This window comes from Phalacrocorax carbo, chromosome 16, assembly GCF_963921805.1.
Source record: "Phalacrocorax carbo chromosome 16, bPhaCar2.1, whole genome shotgun sequence".
Lineage (NCBI taxonomy): Eukaryota > Metazoa > Chordata > Aves > Suliformes > Phalacrocoracidae > Phalacrocorax > Phalacrocorax carbo.
The window spans coordinates 5975987-6001198 of NC_087528.1; the positions used below are offsets into that span (position 1 = coordinate 5975987).

General features: G+C 37.2%; 1 protein-coding gene across 5 annotated transcripts in view; it reads left to right on the forward strand.

The window, feature by feature from the left end:
• The window catches only part of HELZ (helicase with zinc finger), a 90818-nt gene that overhangs the window by 62586 nt on the left and 3020 nt on the right, over window positions 1-25212 (forward strand). For all 5 annotated transcript variants that reach the window (XM_064466802.1, XM_064466801.1, XM_064466804.1 and 2 more), the window contains 11 exons: window positions 2275-2458; window positions 3414-3642; window positions 7816-8020; window positions 11937-11988; window positions 12817-13010; window positions 15404-15614; window positions 16111-16187; window positions 16395-16962; window positions 17325-17565; window positions 18720-19233; window positions 22098-22350. In XM_064466802.1, the coding sequence (XP_064322872.1) occupies window positions 2275-2458; window positions 3414-3642; window positions 7816-8020; window positions 11937-11988; window positions 12817-13010; window positions 15404-15614; window positions 16111-16187; window positions 16395-16962; window positions 17325-17565; window positions 18720-19233; window positions 22098-22350 (2728 nt within the window). The remainder of the gene's footprint in view (window positions 1-2274; window positions 2459-3413; window positions 3643-7815; window positions 8021-11936; window positions 11989-12816; window positions 13011-15403; window positions 15615-16110; window positions 16188-16394; window positions 16963-17324; window positions 17566-18719; window positions 19234-22097; window positions 22351-25212) is intronic.

Below are 25212 nucleotides of genomic sequence, written 5' to 3' on the forward strand. Positions count from 1 at the left end.
CCCCATACCCTCTGCCCTGGACTTGGTAATACTTTTTATAGTGGAAGATGCCTTTTTCCAGTCACCTCAAGTTAGGGAGGGATTGACCCAATTCCTTTTTTTTTTCCCCCCCTCCAAAAAGATGTCTTAAGGAATATCCTTGACATTTAAAGAAAAACAAAGAAATACCATTAATTTTCTCAAACTTCTGAGGAATTTTAACTGAAGTTAGGTTGTAGTTTAGCAGCAGTATTTGTTATTAAGCACTGCAGAGCTGTCTGTGCATCATTTCATCTGATGCACAATTTTCAACCCTTTTATCATTATCATGCTGCACTTGTTATGCATTCTTTGATGTATTAAAATATCTACTTAAATAAGAAGCTCCAATGACTTCTGGACACACCACTGAAAAAAACTGAAGGCACCTGACTACTTTTCATTAATCTACTTGGATTGCTTTGCCATTTAAAAGAAGTTGTAAAAAACCTAAAAATATCATCAGTGGCCAAGTAACTGCCTGAAAATTGTGAGTCATTAATAGCTACGGGCAGACATGAAGGACAACAGCTGCTTAAACACCAACATGAAAAACTGAAATTCAGATGATGAGGGAGATTATTTTCTGTGTGACCCTTAATGGACGTTTGCATTGGGCATCTTATGGTTCATTGGTGCCTATATTACAAATTGCCTGGGAAATATACTTTTGACCTCTTTCGTCTTAATTCTGAAATTTCCCTATATGGTGTTAATTCTGAGTACACATCCAGAAGCTATATGCTTTCAGAAAAGCTTACCAGAATACCTGCAAAAGATTATATTTGTTTTTATAGATATCAAAGTTTATTTTAATATCCTTTGTCAGTAGAACTAGCTTTTAAATCAAGAATTTATGTTGCAAAATGTTATATTCAGGACTTGCTCAAAAACAGCCACATATTTGCACTGCCCTCCGAAAATCTGAAATTATAAAAGATAAACTATTTGTGACTTTTTAAGGATGAACAGATTTATTTTGGCATCTAATGTAATGATTCCTCCTGATCTTTTTAAAATTCCTGAGTTTATTGAAAAACTTTTCCAGTTTAATTTTAAAAAAATATATCCTTAAATGAGAACGTGTGTCACGTAATCAGATCTTAGATGCTAAGAAGTCCGCATGAAACAACAGATTTTTAACAGTTGGGCACTACTATGCTTTATACTATTGTACATACCCATTGTGATTTATATCACTTTTCATGTTCCTGAAATGCCCATAAAAGTCCCCAGAATTCCCACTCACCAATTTGAACAAGAGATCATATAAAAGCTAGGAGCATTAAATTTATTTTTAACACCCCCTTCCCACAGCTAAAGATGATTGGATGAATTGGGAAGAAAAGAAAGTAAAGAATACTCGAGGTTCTCTAGGAAAGACTATCTCCCTAGCTTCCATTAAGAGGCTGAGCTTGCGTTTGTGATGCTGTAGGAAAACTGCATTCATCAATTATCGTGCTTTAAATAGCTGGATAAATATTTATTGAATGGCATATTGAAGTTTATTAAATGATGTCTTGAATGTAAATGTTAAAAACCCAAACAAACCCACAAACCTTCCATAAAGTAGTTCAGAAATACCTTCTGCAGTGCAGTATCTCTGTTCAGTGTGTTGAAACAGAAGCTGCTATGCCTGGCACCTTGTGGCAGGAGGTTACTTTAAGCCTGACTCATCACAGGAGGAGGTTTTCAGTTTTTATTATTCATTAGTCTTTTCAGGTAGCACACCTAACAGTTGATGAAAAATCTGAAACTCCTGATGGTATCCTTTGGAATGGGAAGTGATTGTCCTCTGGTATCGTATTTTTTTCTAGAGTTATCAAACTCTAGTATGACATATTAAATCCAGAATAAAAATAAAATAATCCCTATTTAGGCAGTATATTTACTTACAGAAATTAGATAAAGTATGATAAGAAAGGCCGTACTGCGCTTAATGTTTTTGTAAAAACATAAGCATGAATATTAAGGTTATTAATATAATTTCCCAGCTTGTACTTTAAAGGTGATTTTTTTGTGGGAGAATTTTTATTTCGAGAGTAAAAAAAGGTACTGTGTAGTAAATATATTGTTTTAATACATGATATTTTAGAGTATCACTATAGAATGCAGTTGTATAATTGCTTGTTCAGTAAGGCTCTGTAATACTGTGTCATGTAAATGTTTTAGAGCTTTAAAATTCAAAGTCTCTTTCCATATCAAACAATGATCTTCAGTGGAGCATACTTTTAAGAATTCTGACTTTCTTTTAAGGTGTTTGAAGTAGTAGAGCGTGTTGAAGAATTAAGAAGAAAATGGCCTGTTGCCTGGGGCAAATTGGATGATGGCAGTATAGGTGTCGTAACACCTTATGCTGATCAGGTGTTCAGAATTCGGGCTGAACTTCGGAAAAAAAGACTGTCTGATGTCAGTGTAGAGAGAGTGCTAAATGTTCAGGGTAAGTAATAGTTATATGTCTCAAAGATATGCTAAGGAAGTGAAAAATGTGACTGGTGAACTTAAGTCTGACTAAATAGTCTTAAACCGATCAGAACAGAAGAGCGCTGTGATACAGCCCATAAAGACCAATGTATCAAAATGAAACTGGCGAGTATGCTGATGAGATGTTATTCCAACATTGAATACCAAAGCAATAAACTCATGGATGTGAGATTTATCTTTTTAAAAATTAAGTTCAAGCTTACTTAAAAAATAAATTGATTGATTGAAAAACGTGAAAACTGATGGGTTTTTACTGTAAGGGGGAAAAGAGTTCCAAATAAAAATGTGACAAGGCTTTAGTTGCAAAATGTTTTATTGATTTTTGCATTTGTGGAATAGACTGTAAAAAGGTGTCCACAAATTTAGGTATCTTGTTCCTGGAATCACATTGATAACAAGAATTTTGTGTAGGCGTAGCCTGTTGCTAGGTTGCACGTTTAGTCAGTAATAAACAAAGGAAGATCATAAAGTAACTGAGTGACAGTGAGTAAGTAGTATGTTCTATTTTTTCATGGTAGATATTCATGTGTATGAAAATTTTTAAAATATGAAACGAGAATGTCTAGAACTTTTTAAAGCCAGCATAAATAAATCCAAGATTTGTTATTCGCTGATTGGCAACGTTGTAAAGATGATTAGCATTTCAAGAAAGTTCTGGAGTGATTAATATCAAGATGAAAAATAAGTTTTTTAAAGGGGAAGTATTCTTGTAATAGAATATGCTATTTATAGTACATCTTGTAAAATTTTTAAATCTTATTATTCTTGCATAAAGGTCTTCATGTGAAGGTAGCTGTCAGTTCTTCAGAATATCTAGGTGTGAAATCTGGCTGGCAGGTGCAGTGGTCTGGTTGTGTTACTAGCAGAAATAACTACAATTATCTCAGACATTGTGTTTTGTTTCATTTTAGGAAAACAGTTTAGAGTGTTGTTTCTCAGCACAGTACGAACACGGCATACGTGCAAACATAAGCAAACACCTATTAAAAGGAAAGAGCAGTTACTGGAGGATTCAACAGAAGACTTGGATTATGGTTTTCTGTCTAATTACAAACTTCTCAACACTGCCATTACAAGAGCACAATCCTTGGTAGCTGTGGTGGGAGATCCTATTGCTTTATGTTCCATTGGAAGATGCAGGTACTTTATGTATGTTCCGTAGTTAATCAGGGCTAAGGATACTAGAAAACATGTTTATCTATGATTGATGGATTTAGGAAGATGATGCATGTTTCTTTAGGTGCCAAATAAGACACAATATATTTAAACCCTTAAGATAACTGTATAATGGAATTGAAATTCTTCACATTTATATCCATAGAAGTACCATAAAGATGGTAAAGCATTAGTTGTGCTCTAAACTCTTGCAGAGGCTTGAAGCTGCAGGCGTGATTTCCGCTTGACCACGGTGTGCTGCTGGAGCTCACCCCTCAGGCAGAGCAGGCAGTTGTAGCCCTGCGTAGACTTGAGCAGTGTTGGTCTATGCTGCAGTAATTCCTGCGATGCCATCGACCATGCCCCCTCTGGGGCTGGAAGCATGCACTTGTGCACAGGCTGCTCTGTCCCCTCATTAGTAAGCCTCGCTGAGAGGGAAGAGAAGGGACCTTGTTGTTGTTGTTGTTTGTTTTTCAATGATAGTGAAGACCACCACTAAAAGTGAGAGGCAGAGCATTTTAATATCCTCTATGGGTGGACAAGTCTGGCTTTTTTCGTTGCTTTTTGGTTTTGTTTTGTTCTGGTTTTATCTTCTTCTCCAGAGGCCCAGTGTCACCGTGTATAACAGCATACAGAGAAAAAGTGTGAGATACCTACCACCTGGTCATTGAAAAACTGTCTCTTAATGTGTTTATAGTTGCTCTAGTTTTCACTTGACAGTAACAATTGAAGATGCTTCATTTTATTTTCTAGTGTGGTTTTTTTTTGTATACCTGTTACAGTTTTATATATAAATAAAGGTAATATATAATTCGGAACTAAAAATTGTGATGTAATGTAGTATTTTAGAGTTGACTATTATGGCAGTTGTATGAAGGTAGATGGCTTGAAGACCACTAGATATGTTTTTATATGTCTTTATGACACTAGGAAAAAACTCGTTAAGATTTGAGTGAATTTACTTTTTATAGACCCAAATGAGGAAATGTGAAGAATGCGAAGAGATGTAAACACTGATGTTAAGGATACCAAGTTCTTGTTCTTCAAAGGTTTCTTTTTTGATGGAAGAGCTGAAATTTTGAGATGATCAGAGATAAACCCTGAGGCTTATTTCTCGAAGAGAGAAACACTGCACTGACTACATTATTAAAATAAAGCTAAAAATACGTATTAGTCAGTTGTTATATCTATGTTGCATTCTACTTTCCTGAGCAGTGTTGTTCTACTGTATTGAAAATGGATGTGGTTTTCAAAGATGAGAGTTGAAAAACCCAAATGGAAACCAAGCTTTTGTTCACTGCATTTATGAAAAATATAACCTGAATTTAACCACTTATCTGCTAGGGTCTTGTCAAGGGTATTAGTATATTAATACCGTGATCGGTTCTAAAATGCTAATAACATTTTTTAAAAAGAAATAATGGTTGTGATTTTATTTCACTTTTCTCATGACCTGTTTGGTTTTTTTAGACGAGATCTGGTTTATGTAACTGCTGAGAAAGAGCTCTGCACCTCCTGAGCACTTGATCCACAGATGATGAGTGTCTGTTACAGTCTGCTGGTGCAGTCTCTAGTTCATTAACTTACACTGCAGAGATACATGACTTAGGTGTAGAGGTTGCCATGCTGTGCTGACTGAGATTTCCCTTACTGCTTGTTCAGAAATTACTCTTAGTGGATAAATTTTGCTTCTCTTCCCTACGCTGGGGTTCAGGATGTGCAGTGTTACCTAAGTCAGAGGGTTAGTTAATCCCTGGTTAGTGTAGCTAGCACCTAGGACCATTATTGGTTCTCTAACCACCTGTCTAAATGCAGCTTGGGTTGGAGAATGACCATGTGCCTTATTCTCTCTAAATCCCAGGGAGGAAGATAATCTCTTGAATTTTCACATTAAGTCTGAGTGTTGACATTTCAAATTAGATACCCAGAGGGAACCCAGTTTTCACATGTTGGGGGGGATCAGCAGTTTCTTCAAGTATGGCTCCTTCAAAATATCCAAAATAGGACAGGCAAAAACTTATAAAATCAAAGTGTAGGCTGTCAGCATGGTACGTAGGTTACAGTGTTGGCAGTTACAGATTGAGTTTGCCTTTTGAAGACCAGCAGCTGTTTATATATGTATAGCTGTTCAAAATTACAAAACAAAAAGATAATTAAGAAACAAGAAGCACTGGAGCTTTATTAAGATGTATCTCAAGCTTTCCCCTTAATACACCATTGTCTTGTTTCACTGAATAATTGAACATTCACTCTTTGAAAATAGTGCTGGAGGGGCTCAGGCATGCTGCTAGAAAGATGGTTCTTTTTTAGTACAACAGGAGTATAGAAGTCTGAAAGAAGTGACATTTCATTAGGAAAAACAGACCTCAAAAAAGTTTAGAGAGTACTTGAATTTTATAAATATTCTAATACCTGTCAAAATGAGTCAGGACTCTGTAATGATAGTTGTAGAGAGCTTTGTGAAGTATGCCCAGGGTAATCATTACATTTCTGTGTGTTACAATCGGACTAGACAGGGCTGTTTTGGCAGACACTCCCTTTAAACTCCAGAGCACACTGTAAGACAGAGACAGCAGTATTTTATTCTCTGTTCTTACACCCCAGTACAAGTGTTCCATGTGTAGAGAGACTGCTGGGGGCATTTTAAGCAAAAGTGGCTGGGTCTCAGTGGATTTGTGGTACTTGGCAGAAGGTTTGGTGGCTGAATTGATTAATCAGAGGGAGGTCCATCATTAAAGCATCCCAGTGAAGTATTTCATTTTGGTTTTTAATCCTCACTTAAAACCTTGCAAGATATATTTGCCTTACAGCGAAGTGCAGAAAAAGGACCATCTTGCATCCTGAATTTTAAAAGAGCATTTTGTATTTCTATAAAATCACAACAGAAGATGGGCTTTTAGGGAAAAGTCTTTTGAATTCTTAAATACATCAGTAACATTAGAGTATTCTTGCAAGAAAGACATTTATACTTTTCCACAAAGCCAGCTACTCAGCAAAACATGACACTGCTGTTAAAATTAGTGTGCAGCAATCTCTCATTTTACAGGTTTTGGGGATGTAACAGTGCTTGCTCATAGGCCGGACCTTATTATTGAGGGGTGAACTAGAATGAGTTAGAGTCAGCACACCTTTAAAATAATGGTCTTTTTAATACTTTTTCAGTAACTTTCATTACTCTTGATTTTTTGAAAGAGAACAGCTCAATCGGGTTTCTTTTAAAGTGACCTCTTCAGAACTTATGGAAATATCTTTTAAGCTTAAGTAACTTCACCCAGAAAGTTCTTTTGGCATTAAAAAAAAAATAATTTTAAGTGTAAAATTTTTGTATAGATACTGCTTTGGATGTTAAAAATATGAAGACTTTTTTAATAAGCAATAGAAAGACGTGTCATGAGAAAGCAGAAGACAGGTAGGAATGTTCTTTTGTTAAATGGTTTAAATAATTCCTTTACCCTCCAAAAAGTTGAATACAGAACTGTCATGGGGAAAGTCATGTGTCATATGATGGTTGTCTTTCTGGCTTGAAATTTCTTCTATATGTCATAGAAATACCTGACACGCAATAAAATTTACGGTTTGATTTGTTTCCCACCAGGGGATCCCAAAGGCCCTCTAGATACTCCTGACATGTTAATCTTCACGTAGCTCTGAAGTGTTTCACAAGAGTAGTTTTGAGGGTGTATCTCAACTTTGGTATTTGTGACACTGGAATCGAATGATCTGCCTACATTCGTAGAATCGTTTTGGCATCTTTTGGGACTGAGAAGCTATATGATCCCTGTGACTCTGAGCTTTAATAAATTCCATAAATCGCATGCTTTCCAGAATTTTAAGCATTGTGTTCGCTCTGTTTGGTTTGCGAGAAAAAAATTCCAAGTTCGACCTGTCCATGACATTAATATTAAATGTGATATACAGCCAGTGCTGCGATCTGGTATGCATGGGCAGACCCATGTGCTCATTTTAAATGACTGGGGAGCTTTGCATTATGCTGTGGGGTTCAGATGCATGGATCAGGTTGCAGGATGGATGACTTCGTGTGTAAAACAAGTGCATGAAAAATAAAGATGCCACACAGTTATATTAAATCTGTTTTAATTTTAAGAACAGCCATCGAGCCTTACTTCTTTTTATTGTTTCTAAAAATTGTTTCCGTAGGAAATTTTGGGAAAGGTTTATTGCCCTATGTCATGAGAATGAAAGTCTCCACGGTATCACATTTGAACAGATCAAAGCTCAGCTGGAAGCTCTGGAGTTAAAGAAAACTTACGTGTTGAACCCACTGGCTCCTGAGTTTATCCCCCGAGCTCTGCGGCATCAACATTCAGTGAATACCACCAAACAACAGCAGTCACCACCGAAGGTAAGGTTTTACTGATGATGCATTTTGTCAGAAAGTGGAAGTGAACATAGAAATAAATGCCTTTTGAGAAGTGATATAAAAGGTTTATGGAACAAGCTGTTTGTTCTAAAATGGCATCAATGCAATCAGATATGAATGCAAATTCCAGAGGATATTGCTATGTTTAGCAGTGTAGCTTGGGATTGTCCAAGCCTTGTTTCCTTACTAAAACATGTACCTTGGGTCACTCTGGCATGTTCACTGGTTGTGTTGCAATGACCCTGCTGAACTTCAACCATGGATCTTGGCCTCAGTATTTAGATAAGCCAAAGTTAACCCTCTGAACACAAGACAATCCCTATCCCCGGCAGCCTGTGCTCTGACTGTACCCTGAGAAACAACAGGTTGATACAGATGGTGGCAAGAGTATAAGGAAACAACAAAATAATAGCCAAAAGCGATTCGGTTTAATCTAGAAGTAACATTTAAAATTCAGAAGACCAGATTTCATTAGCATCAAGGTGGCAGTAATTTTATCAGCTGTTTTTGTAAAAGCAAGTAAAGAAGTGATGAAAATACATAGCTTCCTTAGGATGATAAAGAATAACACTATATTTTGGAGCTTTTTTTGGGGGATGACATTTTAGTAATTATATTTTAGTAGTTCTTTGTAGTTAATTTCAAAGTCATCTGAGTTATAATTTAATTAAATTTAAATTGTGTTTAGAGATGCAACTAAAATGCAGGTTGTCAGCTTTGTGATGAATGCTGTTGTACAAGAAGGAAGAAACGTATGTATCTTCCATAGCTTTGCATTTTTGTTGCAGGCTGTATCATTTAAATGAAATTTTTACAACAGGTTTTTTAACTTCAACAGTACAAAAAAAAAAAAAGCCTTCCCTTTGGCAGTCCTTCCCAAAGAGAGTTTCTAAATGAGAACATTTGGTTTCTTCATCAAGATGCATTACTTTCTGAAACAAACACCAGATTTCTAAAGCATCTAGTCATGTGTCAAAACAGTAGGCTTACAGAAGACTGCGAATTAAAAAATTATTGTATTTAAAAAGTCATTGCTGCACTCTCATTTTTCATGACTGCATCACCCCTGAATGCATTTTCTTTAATGATAGAATGTGACTATTAATATTTTTGTTTCCTAAAATGAAAGAGGAGTATTTGAAAATGCAGGTATAGTACATTAAAAAAAGCAGGGCTTGGGGGAAGTGAGAGTCTTGTGAATAGACTGTTCAGTTTATTTTTCTTCCAGTTTGTCGGTAAACTAAGCACATGTGCTGTAGAAATCAGAAGAGACACTTTTAAACTGCCAGCACTGTATTTTCAGATCTGTATTTAAGATCTGAAGTGTTTTAACCACCTATATCATAATTATGATAAAGTCTCTTTCCTCTGTATGTAATTGACAGCTGGCATGTGCAGTAACAGAAGTAAAGCGAGCAGGTAATACTCAAACACACACAGAAAATGGCTGTGATAAGTGATACATTTCCCTTTGCTCAAGATTTAAAAGCAGATGGTTAGCTTTGCTTATTTTTGACCTCTTAAGTACAATATTTAACATCAAAAGATGGAAGATTAAAAACCTAGTGCTGGTGTATTTTGTAGTGAAAAAATGAGAAGAGCCTCCGATACAGTATTTTGTGGTGAGTTCACGGACATCTGTGGAGTTCAGGGCTTGTTTTTCCGCATGCAGGGAAAGGTGATTTTTGTAAAAACGGCATCTTATTCAGCAGAATTGCTCTTGGATGTATGTAAAGGCATTAAAAACCTCCTTGCTTGTTTATTTTTTAAAGAAGGAAAAGAGTTTCAGTCTTGTCTCTCTGAGAAGCAAACACTAATACGGAACTGGCTAGCGGTGGGCTGCTGTGTTTCCTGGCAGCCCTGTCTGTGAGGGCATCTGCCTTCACTTGTGTTTGTGTGGCTTGGCTGGGGATGGTGGAAGGGCGGACAGAACAGCAGATTTGGATAGGCACAACCTTTATTAGAGGTGATGATGTGGAAATAGAAAGTTTTCAGAAGTCGGAGCTTCCCGCAGGGTAGTTAGCGTACGGTAAATTAGGCTCTGAATTTTACGACTCTGCCTACCTCCTGCTCACTGCCTGTGCTCCAGCTTTTCGGCCTGAATTCAGGCACTTAATCGGGATGCATCATCGTCCTCAATATTTTATACAGTCAGTGAGGACCACAGGTCTGATTAAGTCTCTGGAGAATACTCTCTTCTCCTGCCTGTTGACTAAAGGGGGATCCTGAGAGTGACAAGACTGTTAGCTGCCTGAAGTCACCTAGATCTTGGTCTGAGTTTACTCTAAGTGCCTTTATGTAATGTGGATTTTTATACTCTGAAGGTGGAGCAAGTTTTTGGAGGAACCTGAGTGTATCTGTGTTCCAAGGCTTTCAGTTGCCATCAGCTGAAGTGTAGGTTTAGGTATTTTGTAGATGGGTAGAGAAATGGTCCTTGATGTGGAAATCTTTGAGAAATTATAATGGTTAAGTTAATAACAGATACTGTAAAGTCATTAAGCCATCAAAACCATAAAAGGAAAAAGACAAATGAAAGCCGGCATCTCCTTTTCTCAACTTATGAATGGCCCCAGTTGACTTACATTTACCACTCTGATGTCCCTACATGCTGAAGCTCCTGTTCAGCAGGCCTCTTATTCTTACCAGTTTATGTGATTATTTGCTATTTAAGTTTTAAAAATAAAATATAAGTATGGTAGGTAGAACAGAGATTTGTTAGACTTCTGCACATACAGCTTGATGCTAACTGGCAGCATAACAGGTACAGAAATGTCTTGTACTAACCATGAGTGATTAAGGCATGTAGCTCCTCTGCATTTTTAGATTGAATCTTGCTCTCTTTAGTGAATAAACAGGTTTCTTTTGTTTAAGTACTGCAAAGAAAAGCAATTATTATTTTATTTTTAAATAATTCATTTTTAAAACGAGAGGAGAATTCAGGGACCAGTTCTTTAATCTGGTTTATGCATGAGTCAACATTGTCAAACAACCTGTCTTTGTACCCTGACAAATTTGCTCAGACTGCTGGAAAACTGCCTAGACTTATCTCCTGGGCAAGAAAAGTTTTGCAGCATCAAAGGGTTTTTAGATTTATTTAAAGTTTGTGAATGTGCTTAGGTCCAGATTAAGTAAGGTTTTCCTATCCTGCAAATGACTTGAGAGCATATTGGCATTTGAATGTGTGCTCACAGTTTATGAATATTAACTGATTAGCTGATGCTATGAACTCCTGAGCATGTAGGAGGGATAACTCAGTTCTGCTAACCTCCTTCTCTAATGTACAATTCACCAAGGAGAAACAGTCTCCCCAGAGTACTCTGGATCTTGGCTCTACTATATTGTGCTTTTGGGGGAGTAGTCGCAAAGCGACCAAAGTCCAGAAGCAGACACATGAGATGGGGTAGGGAGGCAATGTCTAATGAGGCTGAGTGAGCAGTTGGGTAAAACTGGTGGTGGCTACTTGGTCTCCAAGGTTCTTGAGTTGAAACCTGGAGAAGAAAATGGATCGTGCTGCCATGGAAGAGGAGTACTGAGGGTTATGTTAGTACTGGGTGTTGCTCCTAAAGGAAGTGAGACAGCAGGAAATAAAATGGTGAGAAAAGAAACTCAAAGTAGCTTGCTGTACCTCTCTTTGCATCTGAAAACGGGCCTTGGGAGAGAGTATCCCCAAAGGGACTGTAGTGACCCACTTCTTAGTTAAATTAACGGTATTTAATGTCCAACTTCATGAATTCATAGTCACGTGATGGAACTAGTCAGTTGAACGTGTAAGAATAAGGTATTGGGCTAACTTCTTTCAAACTCTATTTTGTATTTAATTATAATGTTCACTTGAAATAAAAAGCTTTGGATTACATAAGAAGCCAAAGCATTACTATTATTGTTTTTCCCTTTAAAGGGCAAGGTCCATCACCATAACCAGAATGACCATTTCCCACCTGATGGAATTGGTAAGTATCTCTGCTGTTACTGAAGGAATTCCTCTGAGCTCACACTGATTTGCTTCAGTGAAGTTGATACTCATTTTATGTCAAATTACTATCTGGTCTGTTCTCTATTTGAAAGTCATTTACTTCTTGTGTGCATTTGGGAAACAGGTTATAGACTGTTAAGTGGACATTAGGTATTTCTGAGGCTATCCCTTTACAGGTGTTGTGCACACTGACTTTAGAGCCTTAACACAGCATTGTTGTTGGCCTCTTAAAAATGGCTGTGTTTAAAATTCGTAATGTAAAATACTCTACCAGTGTATTTGCACTGTAAGGGTTAAGACGTATATTGCATCACCTCTTTTATGATTTGCTTCGAACTTGTGTTGTGCTGTCATATATCCAGATATTACTGATCATACTTTTGCAAGGTAGCATGCAACAGCTTAATAATTTTGTTATTAATTTGAAAAGGCATTGATTTAAAGCTTGTCTTCCCTGCTAAAGAAGGGAGCATGAATCTAGTTTTTGATGCAGTGTTTAGCAGCTGCTCTGACTGTCAGCATATTTAATTGATTTGGGACATTCTTAGATTAATGCGGTTACCAGCTACTTGTTTCTCTGTATCTCAACTCGTATTTTCTGCCTCTTCAAATTTTTGGAATGGGATACGGGATTTGATTAATGCTTTCTCTCAGTATATCAGACCTATGGTGTTAGAGTTGCACTCATGCGTTATAAAGATAGATACTATTAAGATGAAAAAAGAAAGAAAGAATCTTCATATTCTTTTTGTGTATATATCTTCTTTTTTTTGTATTTAGATATATTTTTTTTCTTTCTTTTCAGTTCAGCCCAATCCTTCTGTTCTAATCGGAAATCCTATCCGAGCATATACTCCTCCCCCTCCTCCTCTGGGACCTCACCCCAATCTGGGGAAATCTCCAAGTCCTGTTCAAAGGATAGATCCACACACTGGGACAAGTATTCTATATGTACCTGCTGTCTATGGAGGAAATATGGTTATGTCTGTGCCTTTGCCTGTAAGAATTAATTTTCTGTTGTTCCCCCCACCCCGTTATTGTATGTACAAAAAATGAATGGCAAAATCAGTTAGTGAATATTTTGCAAGCTTTTTCAGCACTTTACTTCAAATATGTGGGCTTAGCTGGCTCTAGGAGTGGCTGTGCAGAGGACCACCAGAAAATGAGGACTTAAAAACATTGCTCCTGCAAATAACTCCAGGCAACCTAAAAAAGCAAGATCGTGTTCATGTAATTTGGTGTATTTTCTGAGCTCTAGGTTTAGGCACACCAGTGGGATCTGTCTCATCTGACTTGAGATACCTGCATCTGAATTAATTGCCCAGTCCAGTTCTTAATCATGGGAGAGACATAGGTGATTCAGACAGAGCTTGTTTCTCTTTATTGGCTTCATACAGTTTAAATTACTAGCTTTGGATGTCTGCAGTGCAAGGTATCTGAAGTGAAGTGATAAGAAAAATAAGCATAATGGGATGTTTTCCTCTTCCAGAACCTCATAGCAAACCGTTTCCTTTCCAATCCTTTTCCTTAATGACATTTGAGAACACAATGAAAATCCCTAATCAGGTCTTTCAGGCAACATTTACGTATGGAATTTTGCATTACAAATCGAGCTACCTCACCAAAACTTACACAAATGAAAGAAGCAGTCTCTGCTTTATTTTTAACCTCCACACTCACATATTCCAGGAGGAGAATTTGGGGGGAAAGAACAAAGGCTGCATAAGTGATGGTGTGGAGTAACATGTGTGTGTTGTACACAACTCCTGAGGACACGCAGGACATGGAACCCACACATGCAGATGTGTTTAACACCATTTGTAATGTCAAACATTGGCATATGCTTAATTTGTTTTTTAATAATTATATATGTCCTCTATTGTAATTTAGGTTATGGATGCTCTATAGGGGGCTTGCTGTAGAAACTCTGGTTTCAGTTGTATGTCTTAGATCAGCTGGCAGCTACAGATTGGTTTTCTTTGCTAGGTCAGGGAGTTTTCCTTTTTCCTAGCTTACTAGAAATCTGCGTTTGATGGATAAATTTAAATGCAATGAGAAGGCCAGCAGCTGTATCTTTTTCTTGCTTGCTCACATTAAATTAATATCAAACCAAGATAATTTTAAAAGTTGTGTCTTAATCTTCCAAGGTTAATGTATTTTTATGTATTTCCAATGAAAAGAAATTTGTTAAAAATAAGTATTTTGAGCTCACCTTCCCTGAGGATGGATTTTTTAAAATAATTAAGTGGAAAGACTGAGGTACTAATGAGACAGCTGCTTTCTGGAGATGACTTGAGATTGTACATATGCCATAGTAGCCTAAAGCTAAAGTTCAAAGTACACATTTCAAGGGCAAATACTAATTTAAAAAAAGAATTGCATGAAAGTTGTTACACTAAAAAACAGGTAGGGACTGAAGTAAAATGTGTTTATTACATACGTAACAGAAAATGGTCTCTTTGCTCTGTTTAAGGCAGTTTCCATATCCAAAGTAAAAACATGAGGAGGTTGTCTTCTGTCATCAGTAAAGGATGCTTTGTCAGCCTGAGTGTTGATGATTACTTTCCCTGCACTCTCCTTTTATTCATACACTTTCCTCCTTTTAAGAAATTCCCTACAGGGCAAGATTGAACTAATTTGATCCAGAGCTGTCTTCCTTTGCATTCCTTTTAGGAATAAAATTTAAAATGTTGTAAAAATTCCTGACTTTTTTACATGCTTTCAGGAGGTCGATTTTACTTCAAATATTTAGGAAGGTGATCTGCAATACATGTGTCCTGTAGCGTAGACACTTTGGAGTGGCCCTGTCATTCTTAACATGTGGGTAGTCTCTTGATTCTACCAATAGCTGTGTTAACTTCCCTAAGTGTCGTGTGGGCGCAGAGGTACGGTACGCCCGCTCATTCTGTGTTACGAGATCACAACACTGGGTGCTAAAGGGACCATAAGGAATTCCTCAGGTTAGAGTCTTTTATGTTTCACCCCTCTTTTAACTAGTTCCTTTTAACTAACAGGAGAAAGGGATTTATTTTCTTGAACTTCACCCGCTTCTATTTATTTAGAGAAGAGATGAATATGAAGTTTACTAAAATAGAATTTGTCCATCAGTCTTCTCTCTCTGAATTTTGAAACCACTGAAGCAAGAATGGGTTTTGATACCAAATTTTTCGCCCAGGGTAGTCCTCCAAAATCTTTGCTCTTTGCCCATTGCTGCTAGGCCTGCCCTTACTGCTCTGCCTTTCCAGCACCACCTGTAGTTGTGTGTTAGCGTGTCAGGTCATTCTGATGCATGGAAAACGGTTTGTTACTGATGTAATATCAGTGTGCTGGTTACTTTGCTTTCTTTAATGTACCTTACAGATTGCATCTTTTGTTGTTTTTTAATTATGTAGGTACCATGGACGGGGTATCAGGGTAGGTTTGCAGTTGACCCTCGAATCATTACTCATCAAGCAGCTATGGCATATAATATGAACCTGTTACAGGCACATGGGCGTGGGTCTCCTATACCTTATGGCCTGGGACATCATTCACCAGTTAGCATAGGACAACAGCAGCAGCTTCAGCATCAAGACAAGGAGCAACATGAACAAAGTCGAAATGGTTAGTTGCTGAAATTGCATTGCAAGTCAGTTTTGTTTTGAGGGAGTGTTTACTTGAAATAGAGTATTTTGAAAGGGCTTTTTTTTCCCTTTCTCTCTTTCGCATGAAATTGAGGGATCTACAGACTTGAGGAAATAACATGTGATTTGCCATTACGAATAGAATAACTAAGATATTGTGAGATTCAGAGGAAGAAGTAATCAAAGTTGGGGTGTGTGTTTCTGAGGGTATAATTGGTCTGTCTGTCTTCTGCAGTCCAGTGGTAACTACTGCTGATGTTATTTGTAATTAACTTGGAGGAACTACTTAGTGATGATTAATGAACAAAGTGCAGAGATGGAAGGAAAGGTGTTGTTTGGGTAAATTATATTAAATGTCTATGATGCTGTAAATGCTATACAAATAAGTCTAAATTTTCATGTGTCTGGAAAAAAACCCTCTCAAAATAAAAACTTTTCCATTGGAACGAATTAAATAAATTCTTAAATGTTTTTAGGTAAAAGTGAAAACACTGCAGGACCTGAAATCAGTAAAATTCGAACACCTGAGAAGAAGCCTGTAGAATCCAAGCAGGTGGGTTTGCCTTGGTTGGGTTTGGTTTTGGTTTTCGGTTTGGGTTTTTTGTTTGTTTGTTGTTTTTTTTTTTGTTTTAGGGTTTGGTTTTGTGGTTTGGTTTTTTTTTAATATTCCCTCTTTTAATGAATTTATTTGTCATTGACGTGTGTTTTGTTTGGGTTTTTTAATGTGAATTTTAAAAGTTTTTAAATTTTCTTTTTCTAGGTTGACTTAGAAGCAAATTCTCAGAATAGAAGCCCAGAGTCACGTTCCAGTGTTGGTTACGCTAATGCTAAATTTCACCGCAAAGATAATCTTAACCCCAGGCAGCTGAACCTACATCTCACCCCACCCCACTCACAGTATGCAGTTCCCAACCGCCACTTCCAGCACGTGTCACAGATACCAAGGCACCCGTATCCTCTACAACAGCAGCAAAACCTTTTAAGTCAACAACAAAATCATTTGCCCGAACAACAAAACCAAATGCCACCCCAACAAAGCCAGGTAGTTCAGCAGCATAATCATTTGAATCAGCAGCCTCCACAACCTTCGCAGCTTTCCCCTGCTTACCAGGCAGGCCCCGGCCAATCTTTTCTTAATAATCCAATTCCCCACCGACCACATTCTCCTGCTGTAGATGCTGTGATTTCAGAACAGCACCCCCCACCTATGTTACAAGAAGTCAATAATCCTTTGAGGCCTATTGCACAGCACAACCCTGTTCTGCCATCCCACTTGAACAACTTCATTGAAGAGAATCCATCAGGAATGCCCTTAGGGGAGACTTTAGGTAGGTGACTTTCCTTTATTTAAATTCAGAGTGTGCAGTTATAACTACATTGAAGTGAAAATGAAGGAGGTATTTACCTTTTCAGGCATATTGCTCTGAATTGGGTCATTGTTGGGTTAGTTTCCATAAGTAATGTCATTGAGCATAATTTGCTGCTTGAGGCATGTTTGAATATTCAGCACTTTATTAGAAGATTCATGTTTATATGATTTTTCCATATGATTTAAATAACCAGGTTATACACTGCGATGCAGTTAGTAGGCCCAAGAATATACTGTATAAAAAGTATTATTTTTTTTCTGACATAAAGATCTTTAAAAAGGGGCATTAGATAAATTTTTTTTTTAAAACTATTTTTATAGATCGTATGCATGGAAATGTAGCTTTGGAAACAATAAGGCAGCAACAACAAGCCAGGTTACAGCAATGGAGTGAACATAATGCCTATCTCAGTCAAGGCACTATTCCATATCAACACCATCACCATCCTCATCTACCACATCTTCCTCAGCAACCAATTGGATTGCATCAACAGCAGCAAGTTAGGGCAAACTGGAAACTTGCCAGTAATACAGAAGATGAAACAGAGGCAACATACTCAAGGTATTTGTTTACTGAGTCATCAGAGCTTGTATAAAATTGAGCAGTGGGCACCTATCTGTAACACTGTGATCAAGTGCAAGACACTTAAAGGTATTGCTTTTTGCTGCTGTTATTATGAAGGTTAAAATAGTTGGCAGGCTGACTTACAACTATGCTTTTATTATGTGTTATACTTTATTCTGTTAGTATATTGGGTAGTAAAGCTGTAGTGGAAAAAATACTTTTATGGAGCTTTTCAGTGCTATATTTATAGAATAAAGAATGGCTAGAGAGTTAACAACCTTGTGTTTGTAAAAGAGGTGTCTGAGTGTAGTTAAGGCCTATTTAAGTTGTAAATTCTTCAAATTGAATTAGCAGTCTCAGATATATGTGCTTGAAAAGAAACAAACCCCACCCCAAACACTGCTGCCCAATAAACCCCAAACTTTTCTTCATTTTCAAAAAGCCTTTGCTTTTAAAAGCAGATTTAAAAAACCAAAACACTTATATTTGAGATGGAGCATTAGGGGGCAAGAAAGTAAGCTGTTGTACGTAAACAGAAAGATGGTTCCAGTGGTCATCAGCTTTAATCACGTATATTGTAAAGGCTGGATTTTTAAATTGCCTCTGTTTACTGTCATCTCCCACTATGCTTTATTTTCCATCTTGTTTGCTATAGCCATGATAAAGTCTCTGAATGCTCTCTTACCTGACTCTGTGAAGTGTTGAGTTGAATATTCTTGACCTTTTGAAGAAGTTTGGAAGTATACTGTGCAAGTGAGGGGAAGCCCTGATTGGTCTGGTTTTTGCTTTTTAAGGGGTTAAAATTTTCTTTAACTATGTGAAGTTTTTTACTTTGTGTAATAAAGCAGGAAATCCTTACCTTAGTTGTCTCTTAAGAGATAACAAAAAATTGATTCTTCTGACTGAAAAGGAAATCTCAAGAGTTATTAAAACTTTGAGATGATTCAGGTAGGTATTTCATCCAATTAATCTTCTTGTGCCTAATTTCTGATTGCTCACAGTCATATCCTTTGAAGTTAGGGTCAGTAAGCGCTAAGATGAGTATATTTAAATTCAGTGTTTTGTGCTTTGAGTTTTCTCAACCTCAAGAAGAGTAGGATTTCAGCAAAACATTTTTTCTTTTTCTTGATACATTTATTCTGTCAATACAGATTCCAGGATTTGCTCAGAGAACTGTCACACCGTGATCAAAGTGAAAGTCGGGACTTAGCTGAAATGCCACCCCCTCAGTCAAGACTGTTGCAATACAGACAAGTTCAGCCCAGAAGCCCACCAGCACTCCCTTCTCCTTCCTGCAACTCTAACCACAGCGGTCACTTTCCTAACTTCACTGAAAACAACAGAGACATTGAAATACCCAGTAACCCAGCATTTCAGCAGCATTTACCCCAAATATACAATCCCCCTTTCTCAATGCCATCTGAACATATAACCCCATCTCCCTTGAAATACCTGCAGCCTGATGGATCGTGGACTTACGCTAACCTACAGCAGAATCACCTTATGGGGCAGGGCTTTCATTATGGTATACCTCCATTGCCCCATAGGTCACAACAAAACCCTTTTATACAAATACAGAATCATCAGCATGCAGTTGGTCAGGAGCCATTTCATCCACTTACATCTCGAGCAGTATCTGCTTCTTCGCTCCACAGCTTAGAAGAGGTAGGCATTTTTGTCTGTGTATGTAATTGTCACGTCATTTTAATATAAAATTATATTGTGAAGTGGCCATGAATGCAAAATACCTGACATATTAAAAGCTCACACTGGGAATTTCTGTGAGGTAAAAATTTTCTCTACGGCTTCTCTGTTCACCCTGTGTATATTAAGGGTTCTCATCACTGCAGGTGTAACATTTTCCCTACTAAACAGGAGGTCTTGGCTTTCAGAGTTTTTGTGCAATCATTGCTCTATTATCTGCATGTCATTTGCCTGGAATGCAAATTAACCACACCCCAGGTGCAACGTCATGAAATGACTCTCTGGAAAGTCAGCTTGAATCAGCCAACCAGTTGGCTTGGTGCTAAACTGCGAATATGGTTGAGTTACTTTTCATACAAACTTGAGACCAAAGCAGTACAGTTTTCTTAGCATGGTACAAAACCTGATTTAATAAATCCCACCTGGCCAGAGTTAATTCTGTGTAAAGCTATCCTGTGTATTTTGGGGGCTCAGAGTCTCAGAAATCATTGCGGAGGTATCCAGCTGTGCTGCATGAATCTGGGTCCAAACCCTGCCACACCAGAGCTGGCTCTATCCCTCTCAGTCTTTTCCTGTTCTGGACTCTAAGGATGCAGACTATGCAAGCACATACAACTAGGACAGGTCATGTTTTGAACAGGAGTTTTTAATCCCTGTTGGAATCCAGAGCGCTAAGGAGTGAATGATATGTAGACATGGAGTATGCTGAAGCCAGGTCGTATTCCAGGAATGTCAGAATTGATATTCTCAGATAATCTTGCACTGACTGGATGTAATCCAATGTTTGTACATAAAGTTAAGTGGCTTGTTCTGTGATGCATTTCTGTCCAGGTTTTTACAGAAGCTGTGGGGGTATCCCTCCTCATCACTATTCCACGTAATACGTATTTAAGTGTCTTTCCACTTTGAAAATAGAAAATATTTAGTTTAATGTGCCTGAGCAAAATAACTAATATTGAATTCCAGTTCATTTTACAAATTTCTGTCTTACACAGATGCAGAGATGTTAATGGCGTCCTCAGGCCCAGCTAGAGCTGTAGTAAGATTTGGTTTTATAGACATTTTAAAATTCTGTGTCTTGGTCCATTAAGCCATACCACCTTGTATAAAATCTAATACTTTATGACAACAGTTAATGCCGTCAGTACAGCGGGACATAGGAACAATGGCTTTTCAGCAGTAATAAACTAATAAATATTCCTGCAGAGTTTGTGACAGCTCCTGCTATCTGAAGACAAATAGAGTGAGCCTTTATGTAATTAGTGCATTTTGGTTTAGTTCTTATTACTTCTTCCTATCAAAATATGTGACAGAAATGCCAAATGCAGTAAAAGTGTTACAAGACAGAGACTTGCATGTAAAGTTTGCAAGACTGCTAGTTCAGCTGGTAGGTAGGACTGAATATACAAAGAAATCAAAATGCAGTTTTAGGTGTATTTGTAACAGAGATCCCTCATATAGGCAGGTGTCAAGGAAGATGTCATGACTTTTGGTGTCCTTACTCAACTGTTTTCTCAATCACTATTTATAAAACTGATCATTGACTTGATACTTGAAAGCTTTTGCGTATGTTTAGTCAAACCAGATTTGAACTGCCTATCAAAGGGAATACTTAAGTTATGCCGTCTGGTCCTGTACTTGCAAGTGTCCAGAACTTTGATAACTTCCTGCTTACCAAAATTGCCCGTTAAACTCAATAAAAAGTATGCTTTTTGGGTACGATTCAGGCAGTAATTTCTGAATTTTGGTTTTTTTGTTGTTAAAGAATATCCTCAAGAGAGTCAAGTGACGGGATATCTTGAGTGCGGTTCCCTTGATATATCATAATAGTATCACAGCTATAATGAGATATTACAGTTTTCTTTCATGCACTGTTTTTTCCCATCTGTTTTTTGTGGATCATATAATAACAATATTGGGGCATTGCAAGCAAGTTATTCGATGTTTACTTAGCTAATTTTTAATGACATTTCATTAGATGTTTACTTTTTGCCTTTACCAAGTGTAGATTTACTTCTGTGACTTCCATTACTTGTGCTCTTGTTAGTACAGTGCAGAAGGAGGCAAATATTGTGGTAGGTTTTTTTGTTTTGTTTTTAATAAACAAACTGTAATACAACAGGCTTACTTTGCGTCTTGAGAAAGTTTAGAGGCTTCTTAAACCTGAACTCTTGAAGTCACCAGGTTCATGAATGGAGCCCCTGCCATTTTAATCTACATGATCTACAGGGTTTATGGAAGCAAGTAATTCCCGTGGTTTCAGATAAAATTCTCTGCATTATTTTTCCTGAGGATGTGCACTTCTCCAGAGTGTATTTGTTTTGTGTGTACGTACACAAAATCCAATACACAAATGTATCAAGCTTCCCCAAATCCTGGTGTTCAAGTCACTCATTTGTTCTATGGAGACTAAAAGCCATTTTTTTCCTCTCTACGTTGTAATTGAACATTTTCTCTTGCTCTTCTCTTTCTGTGCTTCCTTTATAAATGCTGGGTATCTTCCTCCTCACTGTGTGATAACGTCTGCCACGTAGGAGTGTAAGATGTAAAGATTGATAAGAATTAAGGAACTTCAGTTGATGGTCTTTGCACTTCCTCTAAAATTCTGTGTCCGTTTTGTGTGATTATAGCACATTATCGGTGACTGCAATATACAAAATATAACTTGAAACATCGATTTTTTTTTCTAAATGCAAAGGACTTTAAAAAAAAATATTTTTCATAAGGCATTGCAGGGAAAAAATTGGATGAAAAAATGGTGTTTGGTACATGCGGTTAAATAAAAGGAGCAAAAGGCCTTTTTTGTTTTGTTTTTTTGTTTGCAGTATGAACCAAGAGGACCAGGCAGGCCGTTGTACCAAAGAAGAATTTCCTCTAGTTCAGTCCAGGCTTGTTCTGAAGAATTAAGCACTCCTCAAGAGAGTCTTGGTCAGTGTAAAGAGCTTCAGGACCACAGTAATCAGTCATCTTTCAACTATTCATCACCCGAGTTGTGGGTAAACTCCTCCTCATCTGCCCCGTACCCAAACATTCCATGCAATGGAGCCAACAGAGCAGTTCCACCGCGGGAGTTGTTAGGTAGGTACAGACTTGATCTTTGCTTCTCTGCTGCCCTCTCCACTCCATCAAGTAGTCTGTTTGAGTTGGAGTGAGCAAGTCTAAATCAGAGTTGGATTTTTTTTTTCTTTCCACAAAATGTTTGCTGCCATCTCTTCAAATCCTGAAACTAATTTAAGCAAAGATTTTTGAAGTATTCATTGTTTTAGTAGTTAAAGGTTTGCTTAGAGTAATACTATTTTCATTTGCTGTCTTGTTAACATTCCGGTACACTGCTGATGTCTTAAGAAGAATATGGTTGAGGGTTCTTCATCTACAAAAAGCAATACTGCTCCTTAGTCTTCTCACAAAAGTTCTAGTAAACCCACATATTCTCCTACGGTGGTTTCAAGTGCAACAGAGTTTTTGCTAAAAGGAGCTAAGGTAACTGGTGGGATTTATTTGCAAGATATTTGTTTCCAGAGTCAATTATATTTTTTGTTGTTATTACAGTCTGAGGGAGAAACAACATAAATAGAATTAGTAGTCTCAGTGTATTTCCTAGTAAATTCTAGTACTTCATCAAAGTAATGATGAAGTTTAAACTCTCACCATGGAAGAATCATACTGGAACCTGCCTTCCCTGGTGGTAGTAGCAGTGCTGATTGATTTAGCAGAGAGAAACTAAATTAACTTTACAGTGATTTAAAAAAGCTGCAAGTAGAGAGTTGGAGTTGTGCAGCTGTCCTTCTGTTCTCCATATTTTTAATGTTTGTGAAAAACAAAACAACCAGGATAGTGCAGTTCCTTCTCCATGATTTTGCTTTAAGGATCTCCAATGATAATGTTTTAAAAATTAATAAAGATATGAACAAAGTTCTAGTGTGAATACTAAAAACATCTAATAAGGTGAAAAAATATTTATAAGCTGGTTTTATTCCCCTTAAAAGATCTAATTGCTTTTGGTCAAATTTTATAAACCTAAACTATCTTGTAATTTCATAGTATAGTAATTGTGAAGTAGAAACATGCAGTGTAGACTGAACAAAAAAAAAGCTGTTCATATCAGCAGCAGTGCTCAAGAGTTAAGTTCCTAATGTGCATTTTCATTTCCAAAGTGTGAAAATGTTACTTTACAAACACATATTTATGGCATTATCTTTTGTGCTAAGTTCAAAGCTTCAAGCTCAGGGCACCTCCTTCAGTCTATTTATATTTTTACTGAAAATCAAGGAGCTGAATGCATGATGTGTCATCAGGAGCGGCATCCATCTCTGAAGTTGCTCTCAAGACTGTGGTTATCTAAGAGGAACTCAGGAACCCTAGCAAGGTTACACTGGGATCAGCTGATACCACATTTCCTTGCTTTTAATGTAAAGATTGAGAACCTGTTTGTGAGTAAAATCCTCAGAGGAAATATGTGTATTTAGAACTACCATATCTATACATTTGCTGTCAAATGATAAATTCTAAATGAAAGGGACAAGTTTTGACTAGTGTCTGCATCTGCTAAGAAAACATTTTTTTATTGTAGTTAAGCATGGTTTCTGTTTTGTAAATAAATATATATGCAACATCGCCTTCTATCTAATAGTTCACGCAAACAAACCTATATTTTTATGGCTGCTCTGCTGTTCTGCGTTTACAGCTCACTGGCTATGATGGTCATATTTGAAGTCCAAATGTGTTTTATAGTGCCAAGGGTTAATGGCCAATAACTTCAGTGTTTCTGGTTACTGTTGATTTTTATTCGTGAAATAAAAATCCATGAGAATGAGATGCTATGAACTAGACCTGTGCCTGTGTTCGTTGCCTGAGAACCAGACCGTTCAAGGGCTTAGAGTTCCTGTACATCAGAAATGGCTGCAGCTCAAGCATTCGGTTATATCAACGTGGATTTATGGAGTGCAAGGAGAGCTGCTGTGAATTGCTCAGTGTTGTTACATGCAGGCACTTCCCAAAATTGCAGTTTGAGAGCTTGATTTGCATTGCTTTTTCTGTTGGGGGAAAGAAAATTATTTAAGTTCTTACTCAATATGTTTATTTCGTATTTTTTCTTCAGTTAGACACCTCTACCACACATAGATTTCACCTCTGGCCCTGCTTGTCATTACTTGTCTTCTCTTGAGTGCTATGGTTATTTTGAGGAGGTTTTTTGCTTGTGTTCTGGGGTATTTTGGAATCGTAGCAACCCTAGCAAAACTGGTTTGCTTATGTTCCTTCCATATTCATTCTTCTATGGTTTGGGTTATGGCTTCTTGGGGACTTTTCCTGAGTACTTTATCAAAAACAAAAGCCTGTGTGTGACCCTTCCAGTCAGAAACTTAACTGTAGACTTATGTTTTTATACTTTTATATTCATTTGATGGTACGCTTTTGTATGTGCACTTAAAAAAATAACATACATTTAAAGATTGAAATAATTACAGAATATATCTGTTGCCAGCTCCTAGGCTGTTTTAGATAGAACATGTACCTGCATTTCAGTGTAACGTTTCTCTAGCTATGTAAGACAGCAGAATTCTCCAGAAAAAAGTAAGTACCTCATTAGGATTCAGGAAATTCACTTGAAAGCAGTTTTATACCTATGGTTTAAAGCACCATTTTTCTGATAGTTACAGGAGTCGTTACATGTGGAGCAAGAACATATCAATTAGCAGGAATGCATTCAGACTAAGATATCAATAATTAGTTGGTTGGGATTCAGGACTCTGTATTGCTGTTTGAGAATGAATTATATATGGTGCTGTAAATTTTAATTTTAGCCTATTAAGCCATAAAGCAAGAAGAATGAAATAGTCTTTGTGCTGTCTCAGTGGATAAAGTGTTTAAATTAGAGTATATCCTATTCTGAAGCAGCTTACCTTCAGTGCATCTTCTAAATCCGCCTGTGCAGTATTGCAG